Source organism: Canis aureus, chromosome 20, assembly GCF_053574225.1.
Source record: "Canis aureus isolate CA01 chromosome 20, VMU_Caureus_v.1.0, whole genome shotgun sequence".
In the NCBI taxonomy this organism is placed as follows: domain Eukaryota; kingdom Metazoa; phylum Chordata; class Mammalia; order Carnivora; family Canidae; genus Canis; species Canis aureus.
The window spans coordinates 49419224-49435902 of NC_135630.1; the positions used below are offsets into that span (position 1 = coordinate 49419224).

At 33.4% G+C, this 16679-nt stretch overlaps 1 protein-coding gene across 10 annotated transcripts in view; it reads right to left on the bottom strand.

Moving 5' to 3' along the window:
- Positions 1-16679, bottom strand: part of LRP1B (LDL receptor related protein 1B) — a 1828472-nt gene that overhangs the window by 190818 nt on the left and 1620975 nt on the right. For all 10 annotated transcript variants that reach the window (XM_077861563.1, XM_077861564.1, XM_077861559.1 and 7 more), the window contains 6 exons: positions 15546-15734; positions 14546-14694; positions 7824-7917; positions 4277-4393; positions 4032-4151; positions 2052-2171 (listed from right to left, as the gene is read on the bottom strand). In XM_077861563.1, coding sequence (XP_077717689.1) covers positions 2052-2171; positions 4032-4151; positions 4277-4393; positions 7824-7917; positions 14546-14694; positions 15546-15734 — 789 coding nt within the window. The remainder of the gene's footprint in view (positions 1-2051; positions 2172-4031; positions 4152-4276; positions 4394-7823; positions 7918-14545; positions 14695-15545; positions 15735-16679) is intronic.

The window sequence follows — 16679 nt, forward strand, 5'->3', positions numbered from 1 at the left end:
TTTTTTTTTTTTTAAGAATGAAGTGGCTTTATACTATGTCCACAGAATAGATGTGTTAGTGTGAAATAACCCTTGATTGAAGTCTCAGTTCTACCACCTGCTAACCGTGGAATTTTCAATAAGTCACACAGTCTCCTTGGGACTCATTTACATCAATAAAATAGGGGCAGCAAAGAGATTATATGAAATAATGATTATAAAGTCTTTGACAAATTTCCAGGGCTATATGGTAAACACTAAATAAATATTAGGATTTACTGTGATAATAATTATTGATAATTATCAGGTTGAATAATGTAATTAACAACAGTTAAGGCACATCTAAGTGAAGAACAAATTGTAGATATTCCAGAAAAAGTATTCATTTAGCTAATATACATCATTATTCCATTTTTCTTTGGTATACAAAAAATGCTAGAGACAACAAAGCAAACCTGCGAGTAGTACAGACTAGTCTGCAAAAGTCTTTAATAATAGTTATGAACAAATCAGTGATGACTGTACTTTGAGGCTTTGTGAATTGATTATGAATACCAATTTCATAAAATGGTAAATGGGGTTTCATGATACTGTGGTCAGCTGTTTTGGTCACATCTTCTGAAGGCACAGTTATATGGAAGACGGTAGTAGCAAAAACACTTAAAGATACATGATGATCAATTATTACACATTATAGCTCATGAATTTTTTCAGCATAAATGGAATTTCAGAGAACATAAAGGTTTTTCATTATTTCCTTTTTCCTCAGAAGAGTTAACTCAGAGCGCTGTGGAATATAGCAGATTAATTTAACACAATTTTGTCTATGAAGCCTGGAAGTCCTATATTCAGTTTGAATAAACTTGTCTGTCTTTCTTTCTTTCTTTCTTTCTCTCTCTCTCTCTCTTTCTTCTTTCTTTCTCTTTCTTTCTTTCTCTCTCTCTTTTCTTTCTTTTCTTTTCTTTTCTTTTCTTTTCTTTTCTTTTCTTTTCTTTTTTTTCTTTTCTTTTCTTTCTTCTCCCTTTCTCTCTTTCTCTCTCCCATTCTCCCTTCCTCTCTCACTCCTTCCCTCCGTCTCTCCCTCCCTTCCTTCCTTCTTTGAAGAGGGGAGAGGCAGAGGGAAATGGAGACAGAGAATTCCATGTGGCTCCACACACACTGCAGAGCCAGACACGGGGCTAGATCTCACAACTCTGAGATCGTGACCTGAGCTGAAATCAAGAGTCAGACACTTAACTGACTGAGCCACTGAGCCACCCCATCTTTATTTTTCTTAATCAATTACTAGATAAAATAATTTTTTGCTTCCCCAACAATGCCAAGTTTGGTATGTCTACCTACGAAATGCCTCTATTAGTATTTAATAAATGTTGATAAAATGAATTACATATCACAACTACTCTTCATTTCTGTCTTCCCGTTGACATTTTCAAGATAGAATCAAATGCATTAAACAAAATAAATATGTTCTCCATTTCTACAATTTTAATTAAGGAATAATTCTTGTAAATAAAAGTATTGATTTTAAGTAAAAAGATCAATGTTTCAGAAACAAATGCTAACTTAAGTGATCATTGTCATCTATTAAAACAGAACAGATACTTTATCTTTTCTCTTTTTTTACCATGTTTATGAATGACCAATAATCATTGAATAAATGGAAAAATCACATGTATTTAAGTAAAAAAATTGTTGTCTCTGTGAACAACACTGAGATAATGAATGTCTCATTGCTTCTGTTCATTAAATACTAATATCATGTGCATGCTCTGCCACAAGAAGAGACAGTTCAGTCTACCTTATAGATTCATCTTTTTCATCAAAATAGTTTTGAGTCATTTTCAGCAATATTATTCTTTTGCCTTATCCTTCTCTGGTTAAAAATGGCTAACCTGAGATTGTTTTTATAAAATAGCTAATCTGAGGTCACACAACTCTGTGAACGCAGAGACAAAACTTTCTCATGGGAGACCCTGGCTTCATTAGAATTGTGTTCAAATCCCTTTCACTGTGGCTATGTCAGATGATGATACAAATACAATAGGTACCATTCAGGGTCACAAAACACTCACCACAGTTGGCCTCATCTGATGCATCTGCACAGTCTGGATCCTCATCACAAACCCACAGCTTGGAAATGCAATGTTTAGTAGTTTTACACTGGAAATAGTCTGGAGAACAGCTGTTTTCGGCTTAAGGAGAAAACATCTATTAAAATGTAGCTTTCAATAAGAACAGTTTATCTAAAAACCAATTAGACAAACAAATGCTTAAGATAATCAACTGGAAATGTATTATCTTTTAATTAATAAATCTCTGAAGGTGAAGAGTTTTAACTTGCATAATCTATAATATATTCCAAATATCCTTTTCAGTAGAAATAAATAAAAAAAATATTTCTGCAATGATGCATTGGATAAAAAAATCAGAGTTTTCAAAACAAGGCCACCTTGATTACCTGTATTTTGAAATTAATTTTAAAAATAAAGAATTCAGAGCCTTTCAGAATAATTATACCAGATAAATAAATGTAAGAATTTATGCGTATGCATTTCTATAAATAGAAAAAGACTAAAATCAGAAGATATTCATGAATAAGGAAATAAAAAGCAAACAACTTATCGAAATCTCTAGTTGTGTTGAGTTTTTGAGGGAAGACGTGAATGTCTGACTGTAAACTGCATCACAAATCCTAGTCAGTTTAATGGATCAGCTCCTAGAATGACTAACCATAAAGAACTGGTACCGACTTTATTCTGAATGCACCATCTTAATCAAATTGCTGGGTGACTGCACATTATTTACTGATAAAAGTTTTAGAGGAATAAAATAAAACCTCAGCAAGACAGAAACGTTGGCAGCAGTTCTGTTGAAACCCTGGAACTTGGCAGGTACTTTATTGTTCAGATTCTGTATGTGTTCGTGTATATGTGTGTGTGCATGCGTGTCTGCCTATGTGCCTATATGTATATGACATAAACTGTTTTGCTTTCCATTTAATCTAGTTTGATTTTATTGGTGGGGGATGGAAATTAGAGATAAAAAGAATAGAAGATGTTTTACTACTGTTCTTTGAAGTAGCTTGCTAAGACACATTAAATAGAGTATTATTTACAATTTTTAACACAATTTTGTTAGGTTATTTTGCTCAGATGTTCTCATCATACATTCAACATGTATTTTATGAAGAAAAAAAGTAATCTCTTGTTAATGGAGCTGATTTCAAGTAACTAATTAATCAGTAGAAGAAAATTACCCGTGGCTGCTTAGTGTGGGCAAAAAAAAAAAAATCAATTTATGAATAAAACACTATAGTCACCTATAATGTTGATTTTGCTTCTTCTCTTAAGGATGATACGAATGAATGCATGTTGTTTCACGTTGCTGTAATCTTCGGGTACTTTTTTTTTAAGATTTCATTTATTCATTCATGAGAGACACATAGAGAATGACAGAGACATAGAGGGAGAAGCAGACTCCTCACAGGGAGCCTGATAGGGGACTCGATATGGGACTCGATGGGGGACTTCATGGGGAACTTGACCCCTGGACTCAGGAGGCAGATACTCAACCACTGAACTACCCAGGTGTCTCTCTTCAGGTGGCTTTTTAAGCAAAGACCATCCATGGGGTGCCTAGGTGGCTCAGTTGATTAAGCATCTGCCTTTGGCTGGGTCCTGATCCCAATATCCTGAAATCAAGCCCCATGTAGAGCTCCCAGCTGGCAGGGCAGGGAGCCTGCCTGTACATCGCCCCCCCCACCCCGGCACCTCCCCCTGCTTGTGTGCTCCATTGTGCACCCATGCTCTTTCTCTCTCATGAATGAATAAAATCTTTTTGTTTTTTAAAAAGACCATCCATGTTTTAATGTTCTCAATACTCTTTATAGAGAGCTTCTTAAGTAACCAAAGGTGCCAGTTTGGAAGTCTTTGTCACAATTGCTGTATGTGTTTCCACATTGTGTGGATGTATGGTACACGATAAAAATTTTTAGACCAACATCAGTTGAGACTCAGAAGTAAAACAAGACAGAACATTCTCAGGTGACTTACGACAGTCCCTTTCATCTTCCTCATCCCCACAGTCATCTTGTCCATTACATCTGAGGTTTACTGGGATACATTTTTGGTTCTTTGTACACTTGAACTGACCCGACAGACAGACATGTGTGTCTAAAAGAAGGAAAGAACAACAACAGTTAAATATGTGCTGAAAACTGTGTCTGAATTTAAATCAGTGCAGTCAAAATCAGGTAAGAATTAGATTTATATTCTCGGTTAAGAATGTAATCACCTACCACAGTTGAGCTCATCCGAATTGTCTCCACAGTCATTCTCTCCATCACAGATGAAAGCAGGCAGAGCACAGAGCCCAGTGCCGCACTGAAACCGGCCTGGCTGACATTTAAATTCAGCTAGGGGAGAAAAGAGACAGGTATCATCGAATGCCAAGCTTCATTCATGACCTCTTAAATAGAGCTTTTCTGACATTACAGATATTTATTATTTCATTATATGAAACATATCCTGGAGCACAGCATGAATGTCTTACACATAGATAGCTCTTGGATTCAGATGCACGGTACTGTTAAGCTATGAGCAACTCAGATGGCCTCCAGAATACATTTCACAAATTAACAGAAGAAATCCCAGGTGATAATTATTTTGCCACATTTTTGAGTTTATATATGGAATAACGATAACAATAATCATCATAATAAAGTAGGATCTATTGAATATCTACTCTTTATCAGAAACAAGGTAAGGTCCTTCCACATAGAGCTACTAATTGAATCTCATCATAACCTTCTTACCTCAATATCACCATAACCACTTTATAAATGATGAAACTAAGTCTCATGGATATGAATAACTCACCCAAGTATGTATAAGTTTTAAGGGCCAGATTTGGAAATTAGATCCAGATCTGATACTGAAGTCGTCTCAGAAACTATGTTGCTTGTATTAAAACATTTATCTTTTGACTGATGATCCTAATGTATGTAGCTCGAATAAATCAACCAAATATTAATAAGTGATATTTTAAACTTTTTTGGAAAATTACTCTTTTATATCTATAATATTAATTAAAAATTTCCTTAATATTAAAAAAATAACTCAATCTATGCTTGACTTCCATAGGTGAGTTCTAAAATGTCATTTAACTTCAATCTATAACATTTTTTAATCACACTAAATGTTGAAACTGTATGATACTTAATTTTCTCACACTCTGAACATGTGCATTTCCTCTATTTCCTGTTGCTTCATATACGATTTTCTTGAATATTCCTTTGCCACCCAAACAACCTTCTCATAAGAAGAGTTATAGCTTTCAGAGGACTTTCAATGCCTGGAAAATAGCTGGGAAGCCCATTTGACCTTTTAAATGTGTCTTTAGAATGATCCTTGGTGTACTAGAGCATCATAGAAAATGTAATTAAAAATTTAGGATGCCAGAGAATTCGTGATGTATCAATTCAACCACATGTATTTAAATAACATTGTTGAAGTTTGCAAGTATATGAAACATCCTGGGATTAAGCTTCCCTGCCTTTTCAGGTGAAATTATAAGTATTACCAGTAACTTAGTACCTACAAATTTTGGTGATGCGGCTCTTCAAAAATGAATTCTAAATGCTGCACAGACTCCTGTACATCACTTTCCACCTCACCATAACTCTTAAAGTAAAGTTTCATGCCTACAGATGTTCAGTGCTGTTAACCTGTCGACTCCAAGTAAAAGATCATTTACTGAAAGATCACAGAGATAATGTCACCAATAAAAACATGTAGTATTGGTATTTAACCAGGATAAGGATGATATAGAGACTCTTAGATACCAGATGTCTCTTTGTTTCCTCTCAAAAGACATTAAGGTTATATTTGTTCATCATCTATTTTGAAAGTGTATAAATGTGAAAAACTTATTATACTAAATCTTTGGTTAATTTTTTATATCAGTACGGTTACAACATGATATTCCAGGCAAGATTAAAGTTAGAGCTCAGGAGCTGCAGATAGTTTAGAAGGGAAAGCATTGGGAGACACTGTGTCTGCGGGTCATTATGGTGGTATTTCCTCAGAGAACACTTGAGTAAATATGGGCAGGAAAAGTCATCTTACTATCAGGGCTTATTTAACATATTTGTTCTTCTTTATTTCCATAAAGTACAAAATAAGTTGTATTTGTTAATTTATTGTATTGTCAAAAGTTTACTTTATTGCAGGGAAATCAATAACTTTTTTTAATGATTAACTTTCAGTTAGTCACAATATAATTTCTTGTTACTTTGATAGTCCTTTTAATTCAATAACTTTAAAAAAGAATAACTCAGGCATAGTACAGTACAGTACAGGCATAGTACATGTCTATCATGGTGAAAACAAAAACTGTATTTAAAAAAATCAAAGACCAATGAACCTTTCAAAAACATAAAGAGAATATTAGGAAAGCGATGACTTCTGTAACTTTTTTCCTTTTCCTTGAATATATTATTAGCTGCTTTCAAAGCTATAAATGAACTATGTGAAACAACTTCATATGTTTTATATACTTGGTAGTGCAGAAGATGGAATATATCTCATCTAAGTAACTATTTAGAGGCCCTAAGTTTAGAGCAGTTTTGTAATTATGTGGTAGAAAGTTCTACAGCAGAAAGTAACTAGCTTTTACTTAAGAGAGTATACTATCTCTCTTTAGTGCAAGCCTAGGGATCTAGAACTCAGTTGTCAAGGCCAAATCATGGCAACTATCCACTGAAATTTGAGAGAATTATCACGATTGACTATAAGCATCTTCACTTGACAGTACAGTATTGGAGTTGCCCATGGAATGAACTATAAAAGTCTAGCAAGAAATAGTTATACTGATTGTCCATTACAACCACAGTTACCAAAGATAGCTAAATATATAGACACATATATGTACATACACACGGGCCATATATATATATATAGCCAGCAACTTTAAACTATTTATTATCTGAGCCCTTACAGAAAGCTTGCCAAATGCCGAATATGGCTAAAATATCATCAGAAATATCAGGAAAAAGGTATCCTGAATTCACTAAAAAGTTGAATTAATTTGGCTAATTTGAATTAAGTTAATTGAATCGCACTTTCTTAGGAATCTTAGATAATGGAAAAGGTATGAAAATTTAATCCCAGATTCACATACTTGCAAACTTCAATAATGTCATTTAAAATAAATGTGGTTAAACTGATGCACCATGAATTCCCTGGCATCCCAAGTTTTTAGGATGTCATAAAAATATACATTTTATATAATACATAAATATGTATATATATGTATAGGGTACCTAACCATGCCAATCACAGTTTGAGTCCAAATATAATTGGCAGTCATTTTAAGGCAATTCCTAAGAGTATAGGAATGATTAGTAGAACAAACTAATGATTCATATTGAAAAAGAATCTCACTTTTAAGGAATTTCCAGTATTGTAAAACTGATAAATAGTTGAAAGATTAATCCTTTAACAGTAAGATTTTAGTTATGAGTGGCATTCTGAAAACTTGCCCATTTTTACTTCTAATATGGTGATATATCCAGTCAAAATCATGCTGATTGTCATTATACTGATCATTGCATGAGTGTAATTTTTCTTCTAGTAAGAAAATTCAAGACAAATGAAACTTCAAGACAAATTGCTGATTACATCATTCTAAATGTAATAATTAACAGAGACATACTCAAGACAATGTAACAATTTCTGATGTATACTTAAAGATTTTGTAAAAGCAAAAGGTCACACTTCAGCTTTCAAGTTCTGGGATATAAGGAGCTCTAAATTCTAAATTCCCACATTCACCAATGTACTCACGACAGTCATCAGGTTCATCAGATCCATCGCCACAATCATCCACAGTGTCACATTTCCACCAGAATGGAATACATTTGTCAGTTTTGCATCGAAACTTGAAAAAAGAAAAAAAAAGGAAAAAAAAAAAAAAGGTTGAAGAACCCTGCCTTTATATAAAATGGATATTTAAAAACTCACCAGGGCAGAGCAGCCTAGCCTACTCTCTTGCTGCAAATTTGAACTGTGGTGGTCTTAGAGAATTCCACAATAGGGAATAAATGCACGACAAGTAGCAAAATGATCTGCCAGGAAAGCATATTGTTCAGGAAAATCTCCTGGGCTTTCTGAGCACAGGCAAGCTTACCCATTTACATATGATCTATGGTTGCTCTTGCACCACCACAACAGTTATGTAGTTGCTACAGAGACCATGTGGCCAGCAAATTTAAAATATTTATTATCTGAACCTCTACAGAAAGCTTGCCAAATGCTGAATATGGCTAAAAAAATTAGCCGAAATCTCAGGAAAAGGTATCCTGAATTCATTGAAAAGTTGAATTAATTTAGCTAATTTGAATTAAGTTAATTGAATTGCACTTTCTTAGGAATCTTAGCCAATTTGATTAACATCTCCCTATCTGTATTCCTTAGCTACTAAAATGAGGAGTTAAAGATAATCTGGATGATCCTTTCCGGTACTGTCAGGCTGTGATTCCATGGAACTGTCTGAATATAATGCCTTTAGCCATAATGAATATCTGCCCACATAAATTTTAAGAATACTTCTTTAAAGCAGTTAAAAGCAGTACAGTTATTTTCAGTTTTCAGAATTCTTAATAAATATACATGGTCTTTTGCAATAAGTAAGATAAATCATCATAACTAAAAAAAAACAGGTACAAAAATTGCACTGGACAGTTAAAAAGGCAAGGAAGAATTTATTTAAAACTACCACAATAGGGGAGAGAGATTGAACTGAATTCCACTGAAACAAAAGGCAGGGGTTGTTTTAAGCTCTGGTGTAAACTAATGGAAAAGTATGGAGGATGTTGGCCAATATGATTAGGCCATTCGTATTTGCCAGGTGATACTTACCAAAGCTGAGCTCCAACCTTCCCATGGAGTCTAAGACAAGCATATACTACCTTTCTTTTTCTTCCTTCTTCTTTAAGATTTTATTTATTTATTCATGGGAGACACAGAGAGGGAGGCAGAGATCTAGGCAGAGGAAGAAGCAGGCTCCCTATGGGGAGCCTGATGTGGAACTTGATCCCAAAACCCTAGAACCACAACCTGGGCCAAAGGCAGATGCTCAATCACTGAGCCACCCAGGTGTCCCATGGACTACCTTTCCTTGATGATTAAATTTCTGGGGGATGGTTCCAGATCCTTGAGGAGGATATTCCTAGGCTGCAAAATGTAAGAGCTGGAGAAAATTTACATCTCAAAGGGGCAGAGAATAATTCACAATTGCAAGTTTTCTAAAATAAGTGCTCTAAGAAAAGGGACTCAGGAGCCTATTGTCAGGAATAAACTGCCTAAAGTTAGTCCATCCAAGAAATGTTAATGCTATCATGGTCAATGACTTACCAACCTATAGTATACCCTCCCCTACAAAGCCTAGCAGAGAACCTAGCAAATAATAGTTATCTCTAATTTAAAATGAACATTTGCATATAAAAGAGTTTAAAAAATAAAGCTGCCACAGATTTTTTTGCTGAATATTATTTTTGAATATTATATATTTTTAAATAAAACACCAAAGAAAATTGCTGTAATAAAACTTATTCTCAAGATTATCCAAAAACCTATTCACTGACAGATTTATTAGTGTGTGTTCTTTTTTTTAAAGAGTTATTTATTTATTTATTTATTTATTTATTTATTTATTTATTTTAGAAAGAGAATGAGCAGAAGGGAGGAAGCAGACTCCTTGCTTAGCAGGGAGCCTGACCTGGGGCTCAATCCCAGGATCCTGAGATCATGACCTGAGCTGAAACCAAGAGTCAGAAGTTTAATGGACTGAGCCACTCAGGCACCCCTATTAATGTGTTGTGTTTGTTCTATCATCTTTTTCATTTAAATAGCTAAAAATTGTAAGAAAAAAATCTATTACTTACAGAAGTAGGAATTTTTTTTCTCTTTCTCTCTTTTCTTTTGGAATAAACCCTCAAGTGGAAAATTAACAATAGAGAAACTAGTTGAAAATGTTATATGGTAGTAATTACTTATAAGCTATTTACCATACATGTAACATGTTGCTAGAAAAATGTTCCAGAAGGTTATATTATTGCATTTTTTATAAGAAAGGTAATCTGAATTCAAATTCTTCTCCTGAAACAGAGCACAGAATTATTGTTCCTACTTAACTACACTATTGACCTAATGTACGTAGAGACCAAGAAAACCCAGGAAATTTATACCCTAGTGATCTCAGACCACAAATTAACTACTTTCAGTTTTAAGCTTATTCTCACAAAATAAACTAAGGAAAATCACACTTTACAAATAGAGAGTACATACATCTAAAACAATTGCCATTAAAATTTTATTTTATTAAAACCAAGCAATAGATAAAGTTTAGTAAGTTTCTTCTAGCACTATCAAATTATTTTCTTCTTTATTTCAACAGAAATTCAGTGAAAAGCATATATCACAAAATTCATCTGGAATTGAAAATAGTAGTTTGACAACTTTCTACAATTTATTAATTTTCTTCTTGAAGTGTTTCTGTTGCAATTTCTATTTGAATGGCCTGAAAGCAAGGTGACATTCATTTTGGACGCTGTATGCCAGACAGATACAACACAAAAGAATATAGCCTAGGTTCAACTTTCCCTAATGAGATGGATTAGTGAGCTAAAAGTTTGTTCATTTTTAAAATACTATTAGTTTCAAGTAAGAGAAAATTTCACGCTAGCTTTTGCTGAACCTCTCTGGATACCATGAAGTTGATTCAAGGCAGATCTACGTTATTTTCTTAAATAAGAGATTTTTTTTTCCCTAGTAGCAATATGGAAGGGAATAGAGCACTGTGAATCCAGTGGAAGATCTGACTGTTCAACTGATTTTCCCGTTTTTGCTTAGCCTGTGGTCATATCTGTGGTGGTTTTATAAATTACCACAGGAAAAATATTACCTTTATAGATAGTGACTGTCTGGGGATATCAGGCTAACTCTGAAAGCAATTGCCCTGAACATTAAACATTTCCAGTCATTACAGTATATCAAAGTACATTAGCAAGAGGATTTCATGTCTCCTGAGTATATTCAAAGCCTTCCCAATCAAGATTTGAAAAATATCTAAAATACATATTTTAAACTCACTACATATGCCTGATTTAAATAAACACCAACTGTTGGAATTATATAAGACATGACGATTGTGCTTGCCATTTCATTTTTAATAAGAACATAAAAGTTTTGAGCTAAGAGAAGGCCGGGGTAAAATACACTTATTATGTTGCTTTTTATGCTAATCAACATTTTATTCATTACTCTCAAAGGAAGATTTCTTCTATTTTGTGTCTGGGCTTCATTTTTTCATACTTAAATACAGTAACTTAAAAAAGATAAATGCTAACTATAAGTATAAAACATTCTTCATGGTAAATGTTCTCTAAGACTAATATATTCATAAAATAAATTGCAAACTGCAATTATCACCCACAAGAAGCAGCTATAAAAAAACTACTAAATACATGTCTGTTAAAATGGATACAGGTATAAAATGCAAAATCTGCATACACAAGTGAGGTTTACTTGCAACAGAAAAAGTCTCCATTTAAAAACTAAGTAGTCATTTTTAAATTCACTTTTATTAGAAAATAAAAATGAATTAGCTTTAATATTTGAAGTGATAAGTGCTATAAGAATTGGATTTGATCTTATTTTTTTACCCAATTTTCATGTTCATTTTCAATTCTAATAGAATTCTTATTGGTGTGATTTGCCTATTTTATTTTTATTTATTTATTTTTTATTTAAAAATTTTGTATTTGAGTATAGTTGACATACAGTGTTACAATAGTCTCAGGTGTACAACATAGTGATTTAACAAGTCTATATGTTTTGTTATGCTCACCACAGATGTAGCTACCATCTGTCACCATACAATGCTATTACAATACCTCTGACTATATTCCCTATGCTGTATCTTTTTTTAAATAAATTTATTTTTTATTGGTGTTCAATTTGCCAACATACAGAATAACACCCAGTGCTCATCCAGTCAAGTGCCCCCCTTAGTGCCCGTCACCCATTCACCCCCACCCCCCGCCCTCCTCCCCTTCCACCACCCCTAGTTCGTTTTTCTAAAAGTCAGTGGTATTCAGGGGATATATTGTTGGCTGCATTAATTAGACTCTAAAAAATTTTAAAAAATCCCTTAGTAAGATAAATTTAAAATGTAACATTTTTATCAGAATGCTTAATGATAGGATTCTGAAATATTTGGATTATTTGCTTCCATTTCAAACCTCACTTAAAATTGTGTTTCTATGTATTGGCTTCTCTCTAAGAATTGTAGAGTAGCTAGTCTTTTCTCTCACTACATTAGGAAAAAATCAGCAGCAAATGGTTGGTTGCATAAGCCCTAAGACTTACTGGAATAACCACTAACGAATTGCATTAACTGTTCTTCATTAACTTTTTCATAAAAATGAAACAAATGAAGTGATAACTCTTTTCTTCAGGAAGTACTGCTGACAACAAAAATATCTGATCCACAATTTGTGTTGTTGTTGCTGTTCTCACTATTGTTGAATTTTTAAAATTAAAAACAACTTCATGTAAAAAAAAAAACTATTGGGGTTTTTAAAAGTTCTATATATTTTAATCATATCATCAGTGATACTAACTTGGGAAATAATTTAATTATATGAATAATATTTTTAGGGAGTGGATTTAGGTATTCATTTAATTGGTCTGATTGTTTTTTGGCATTGACTAAATATAATTATAGGTTTTCTTATATAAACTTTGAAATGTTTTATTCCCTTTGCTATTAAGGAAAGCTGATTTTTTGAGATGTTCTGTGTATCAAGTGTCCTTTTCTGTTTGGCTACTGAGGTTTAGCAGCTTGTATGTGGCTTAGATAGTCATCATCATTTCTACTAAGTCACGTAAGGCCACAGTGTTAGGCCCCAACAGAGTGACTCTTGGGCCACTCCAGAATAAGGGGCTGGAGGTTATTTCAGGATATTCTGAAGTTTAAACCAGAAATTGGTCTAAACTAAACAGTACTAACTGAAATTGTATTTAAAAAGTTTTAACAAAAAAAAAAATAAAAAAAAAAAAATAAAAAAATAAAAAGTTTTAACAACCTGAGATTTCTCCCTTAAATTTTCTGTGAATAGTTTGCTTATTTTGCCTCTTACAGAGACTTAAATTTCTAGTTCTCTATAGATAATGCATTGTATTTATACAAATACTTAGGGGATTATTATTAAAACAATACACTTTGTAAAGAAAGAAGAAACTGCAACCTGTGCCTCCAATTATACATCAGAACCTCCTGATGGCAGCTCACACCAATTGCACAAACACCCTTGAGTGTGTTCTCATTGCACTACAGAACAAGGGCAATAACAACACTTACTATGTACCAGGAACTTCTCCCATTTAATCTCCATAACAGTGGTCTGGAAATATTAGTATTTCCATTTAAAAGGTGAGAAAACTGAGGCATCATGAGGGTAAGTAACAAACCCAAGATTATTCAGCCAATTTAAAGCAGTTGGTGTTACAGTCAAAGTGAAACTGGTTTCAGAATCAGAGTGGTTGAGTGCCCTCAACCACTACACACACTGTCTGCCTCAAAGTGCTCTGATTTTTTGCACTGTACAGTTCTTTAAGCTGGGTGAGCTAGTATTAGCTTCTTCATTCTGAAAATAAGCACACCCTAAGAGGAATTCAGCGTTTTGCCATGAAGTCACTGCTCCAATTAGAAAACCAGCAGATTCAAAACACAGAATTCTAGGAACACATTTAGTCATAGTTTCTTTGACAATTTTATTTTAAATAACAGAGTGACTCAAATATAACAAAATCAAATCTTAGGATTTCATATGACTATGATACAAAATTTGAAAGTAGTAATATCAAGTCCATGTAACTACCTACCATTGGGTATACATCTTAATATCTTTAGTAGAAACAATTACATGTTGGAAAAAAATAACTTTTGGAAGGGAATTATTTAGATTATATAATTTTTCAATTAAAAAACTCTAGAAAATTACTTTTTGTCCAATTCATCTTTTCCCTATCACTTGCTCTGAGGAATGGGAGAGGAGCAGAGATGGTGGCAAAGCAGATTATCTAGGAAGATTTGTTTATTTGTTTAAACTGTATATATCTTAGTCTTTGCCCTATGCCACAATCACTGTGCCTTCTTGAAATATGTCAGATCTCTTCAGATGATTGTGCTATATCCATTCGTGATTTGAACCATTATTCTGTGTGGGGCTTTGTAAAAAGTGGTTTTCAGCATTGTTTTTGTTTCTCTTTTGGCTTCTATCTGTATCTCCTATCTCCGAAGTTCTCATTCTCAGAATATAGATCAACTACTTTTCCTTTACTATGTGATCCTCTATATAATGTATGGAATGGTCATCATGCTATGCTAAATAACAACAAAAAAATGATGCTTCAAAAATGGTTTAAGTCAATAAAATTCAAGCAAAGCCTTTACAATAACTTGATGATGTATCTTAGAACGTGGTATCTAGACCTCTACTCACCTGACTGGCTGTGCAGTTGGATAAGCAAGTTCTATTGTCAGCTGCAAGATAGAAGTTGGTGGGACATGCACAGGTATGAGTCTTTCCAGGGGCTAAAAGGCACAGATGACTGCAACCTCCGTTATTTATCATACAGAGATGTTTGGAAACTACAGATGAGAAAGAAACAGAGAAATCAAGGCCCAAATGTAATATGGGATTAGAGACAGGCCATTTAAACTTCATAACTTGTAGAACTTTGTAATCAAGAAGCCATCAAGATCATACATATAATTAATTGTACTCGGTTATAAATTCTACCTGTTGCCCAATGGCATTCATTTGACCATTAAATAATTTTAAGGATGCATTTCCACAAGACAAGTGTTTTAGTAGAAAAAAAATTGTCCATCAGAAAAATGTAGACTAGAAGCATTTTGGATGAAGACATACATATGTTTAGAAATATAAATGTAAAATAAAACAATGAAACAATGATCTACAACTAATAGTGTAGTGACTGTTTTCTAAGCCAAATAGTGTTTTAAGCAAAATAATCAAAACTTTATTCCATAAGGTCTGATAGAATTCCTACTAGACATATGCTTAAATAAACTGGATATATTTATCATTTGTAGAGCCCCAGAGATACATAAACATAATTCCTTTCACCCAGCATTCCAGAAAGTAAGGATCCTATAACTATTATGTAAGTAAGTCATTTCAAGAATGCATTCTCTACTTCTCCAACTACAGGTATTATTGTCACTTCAACATAATATCTCAACAAATTAATAATTCTCTGTACTATCATTGAGCTTCATATTCCTTAAGAGATGTATTCACATTCCTTAATAGACATACTTGAAATCAACTGATTTCACCCTATACAGTTGTGCTAAATAATGAAATCTGGTACTCTTTCTTAAAGCTTAATTTACACTTAACCATGGAAGAAACAAAAATGGAATGTTACTAAAGATGTTGATGCGTTTATGGAAATCATGGAAAGAATAATTACCATCAGGTTGTCTATAAGAATGATACACCTGGATATCTGTGATGGCATGCCATGAGTTAATCAGTGACAGTCTGTCTGCTCCCGAGGTTTTATGGGCACGGCTGAGTGACTTGGTTTTCCCATCAGTCCAGTAGATGTAGTCTTCAAACAATGTTAGTGCAATCACCCCTGGAATATCTTGATTAGGGACTGTAATAGGAGATGGTAAGATTAATGTTCAGTCTTGGAAGACTGCCAGTTAAAATATTCAATACTACATGGGCTGACAGATACAACTGCTACAGAACTTCATGTGAATAATTGCTGTGACAACCTGTCAGGCCAGCAAGGTTCTTTATTACCAGATAAGAGAATGCAGGGTCTGGCGCAGGAGTTTACTTTGCTCAGAGTTAACCTGATTTGACCACTGGGAAGAATGCAATCCTGCTCACGAGTAATGTCTGCTTCACCAGAAACAAATACCATCCAATATTTTAGAAAAATATATATATATATCCATCCAGTTGTTCCCAACTTAAATCCTTAAATCTACAGGTCATTGTACTGCTTTCTCCCACCTCCAAATTGATTAAATTATATATCCAGGATGAAATGTTTATCTACCTGGAGAAAGAGTGACTCTAAGCCTACTATAAACTATTTTAGTCACTGAGATTTTATGAGTATCTTTACATGCAAGATGAGCTGGGAAAGTGATGGAGGAAAATAATGTGACAGACAACAATGCATTAGGCAGATTTAACAGCCAAAAAACTGTTTAGTTGCAGGTTAAAATTATTTCATGATTATACTTTCATTATAGGACTAAATTTAAATGTAAATAGTAGATTAAGCATCACAAGTGTGAATTTTTCATTCAAGAGATTCCAGGGTCCTATCAGGCACATGGGATATGATAAATTTGTTGGTTGGTGATTTAACGTTAAGTAATTTTAAAATGTGATAGAGTTTTCTTTCAAAATTTTTTCAAAAACTATAAATAAAGAAAATGGAAATTCCTTAATTTACATGAGCTTTACAATGTTTCTCCATATTTATTTTCAGATCTACTTTTAGAAATTCTGAGAAACTGTTCATTAATGAAAAAAGGTACTATAAGTCCAGTAATAAATACTTTTTATAGATTAGATTTTC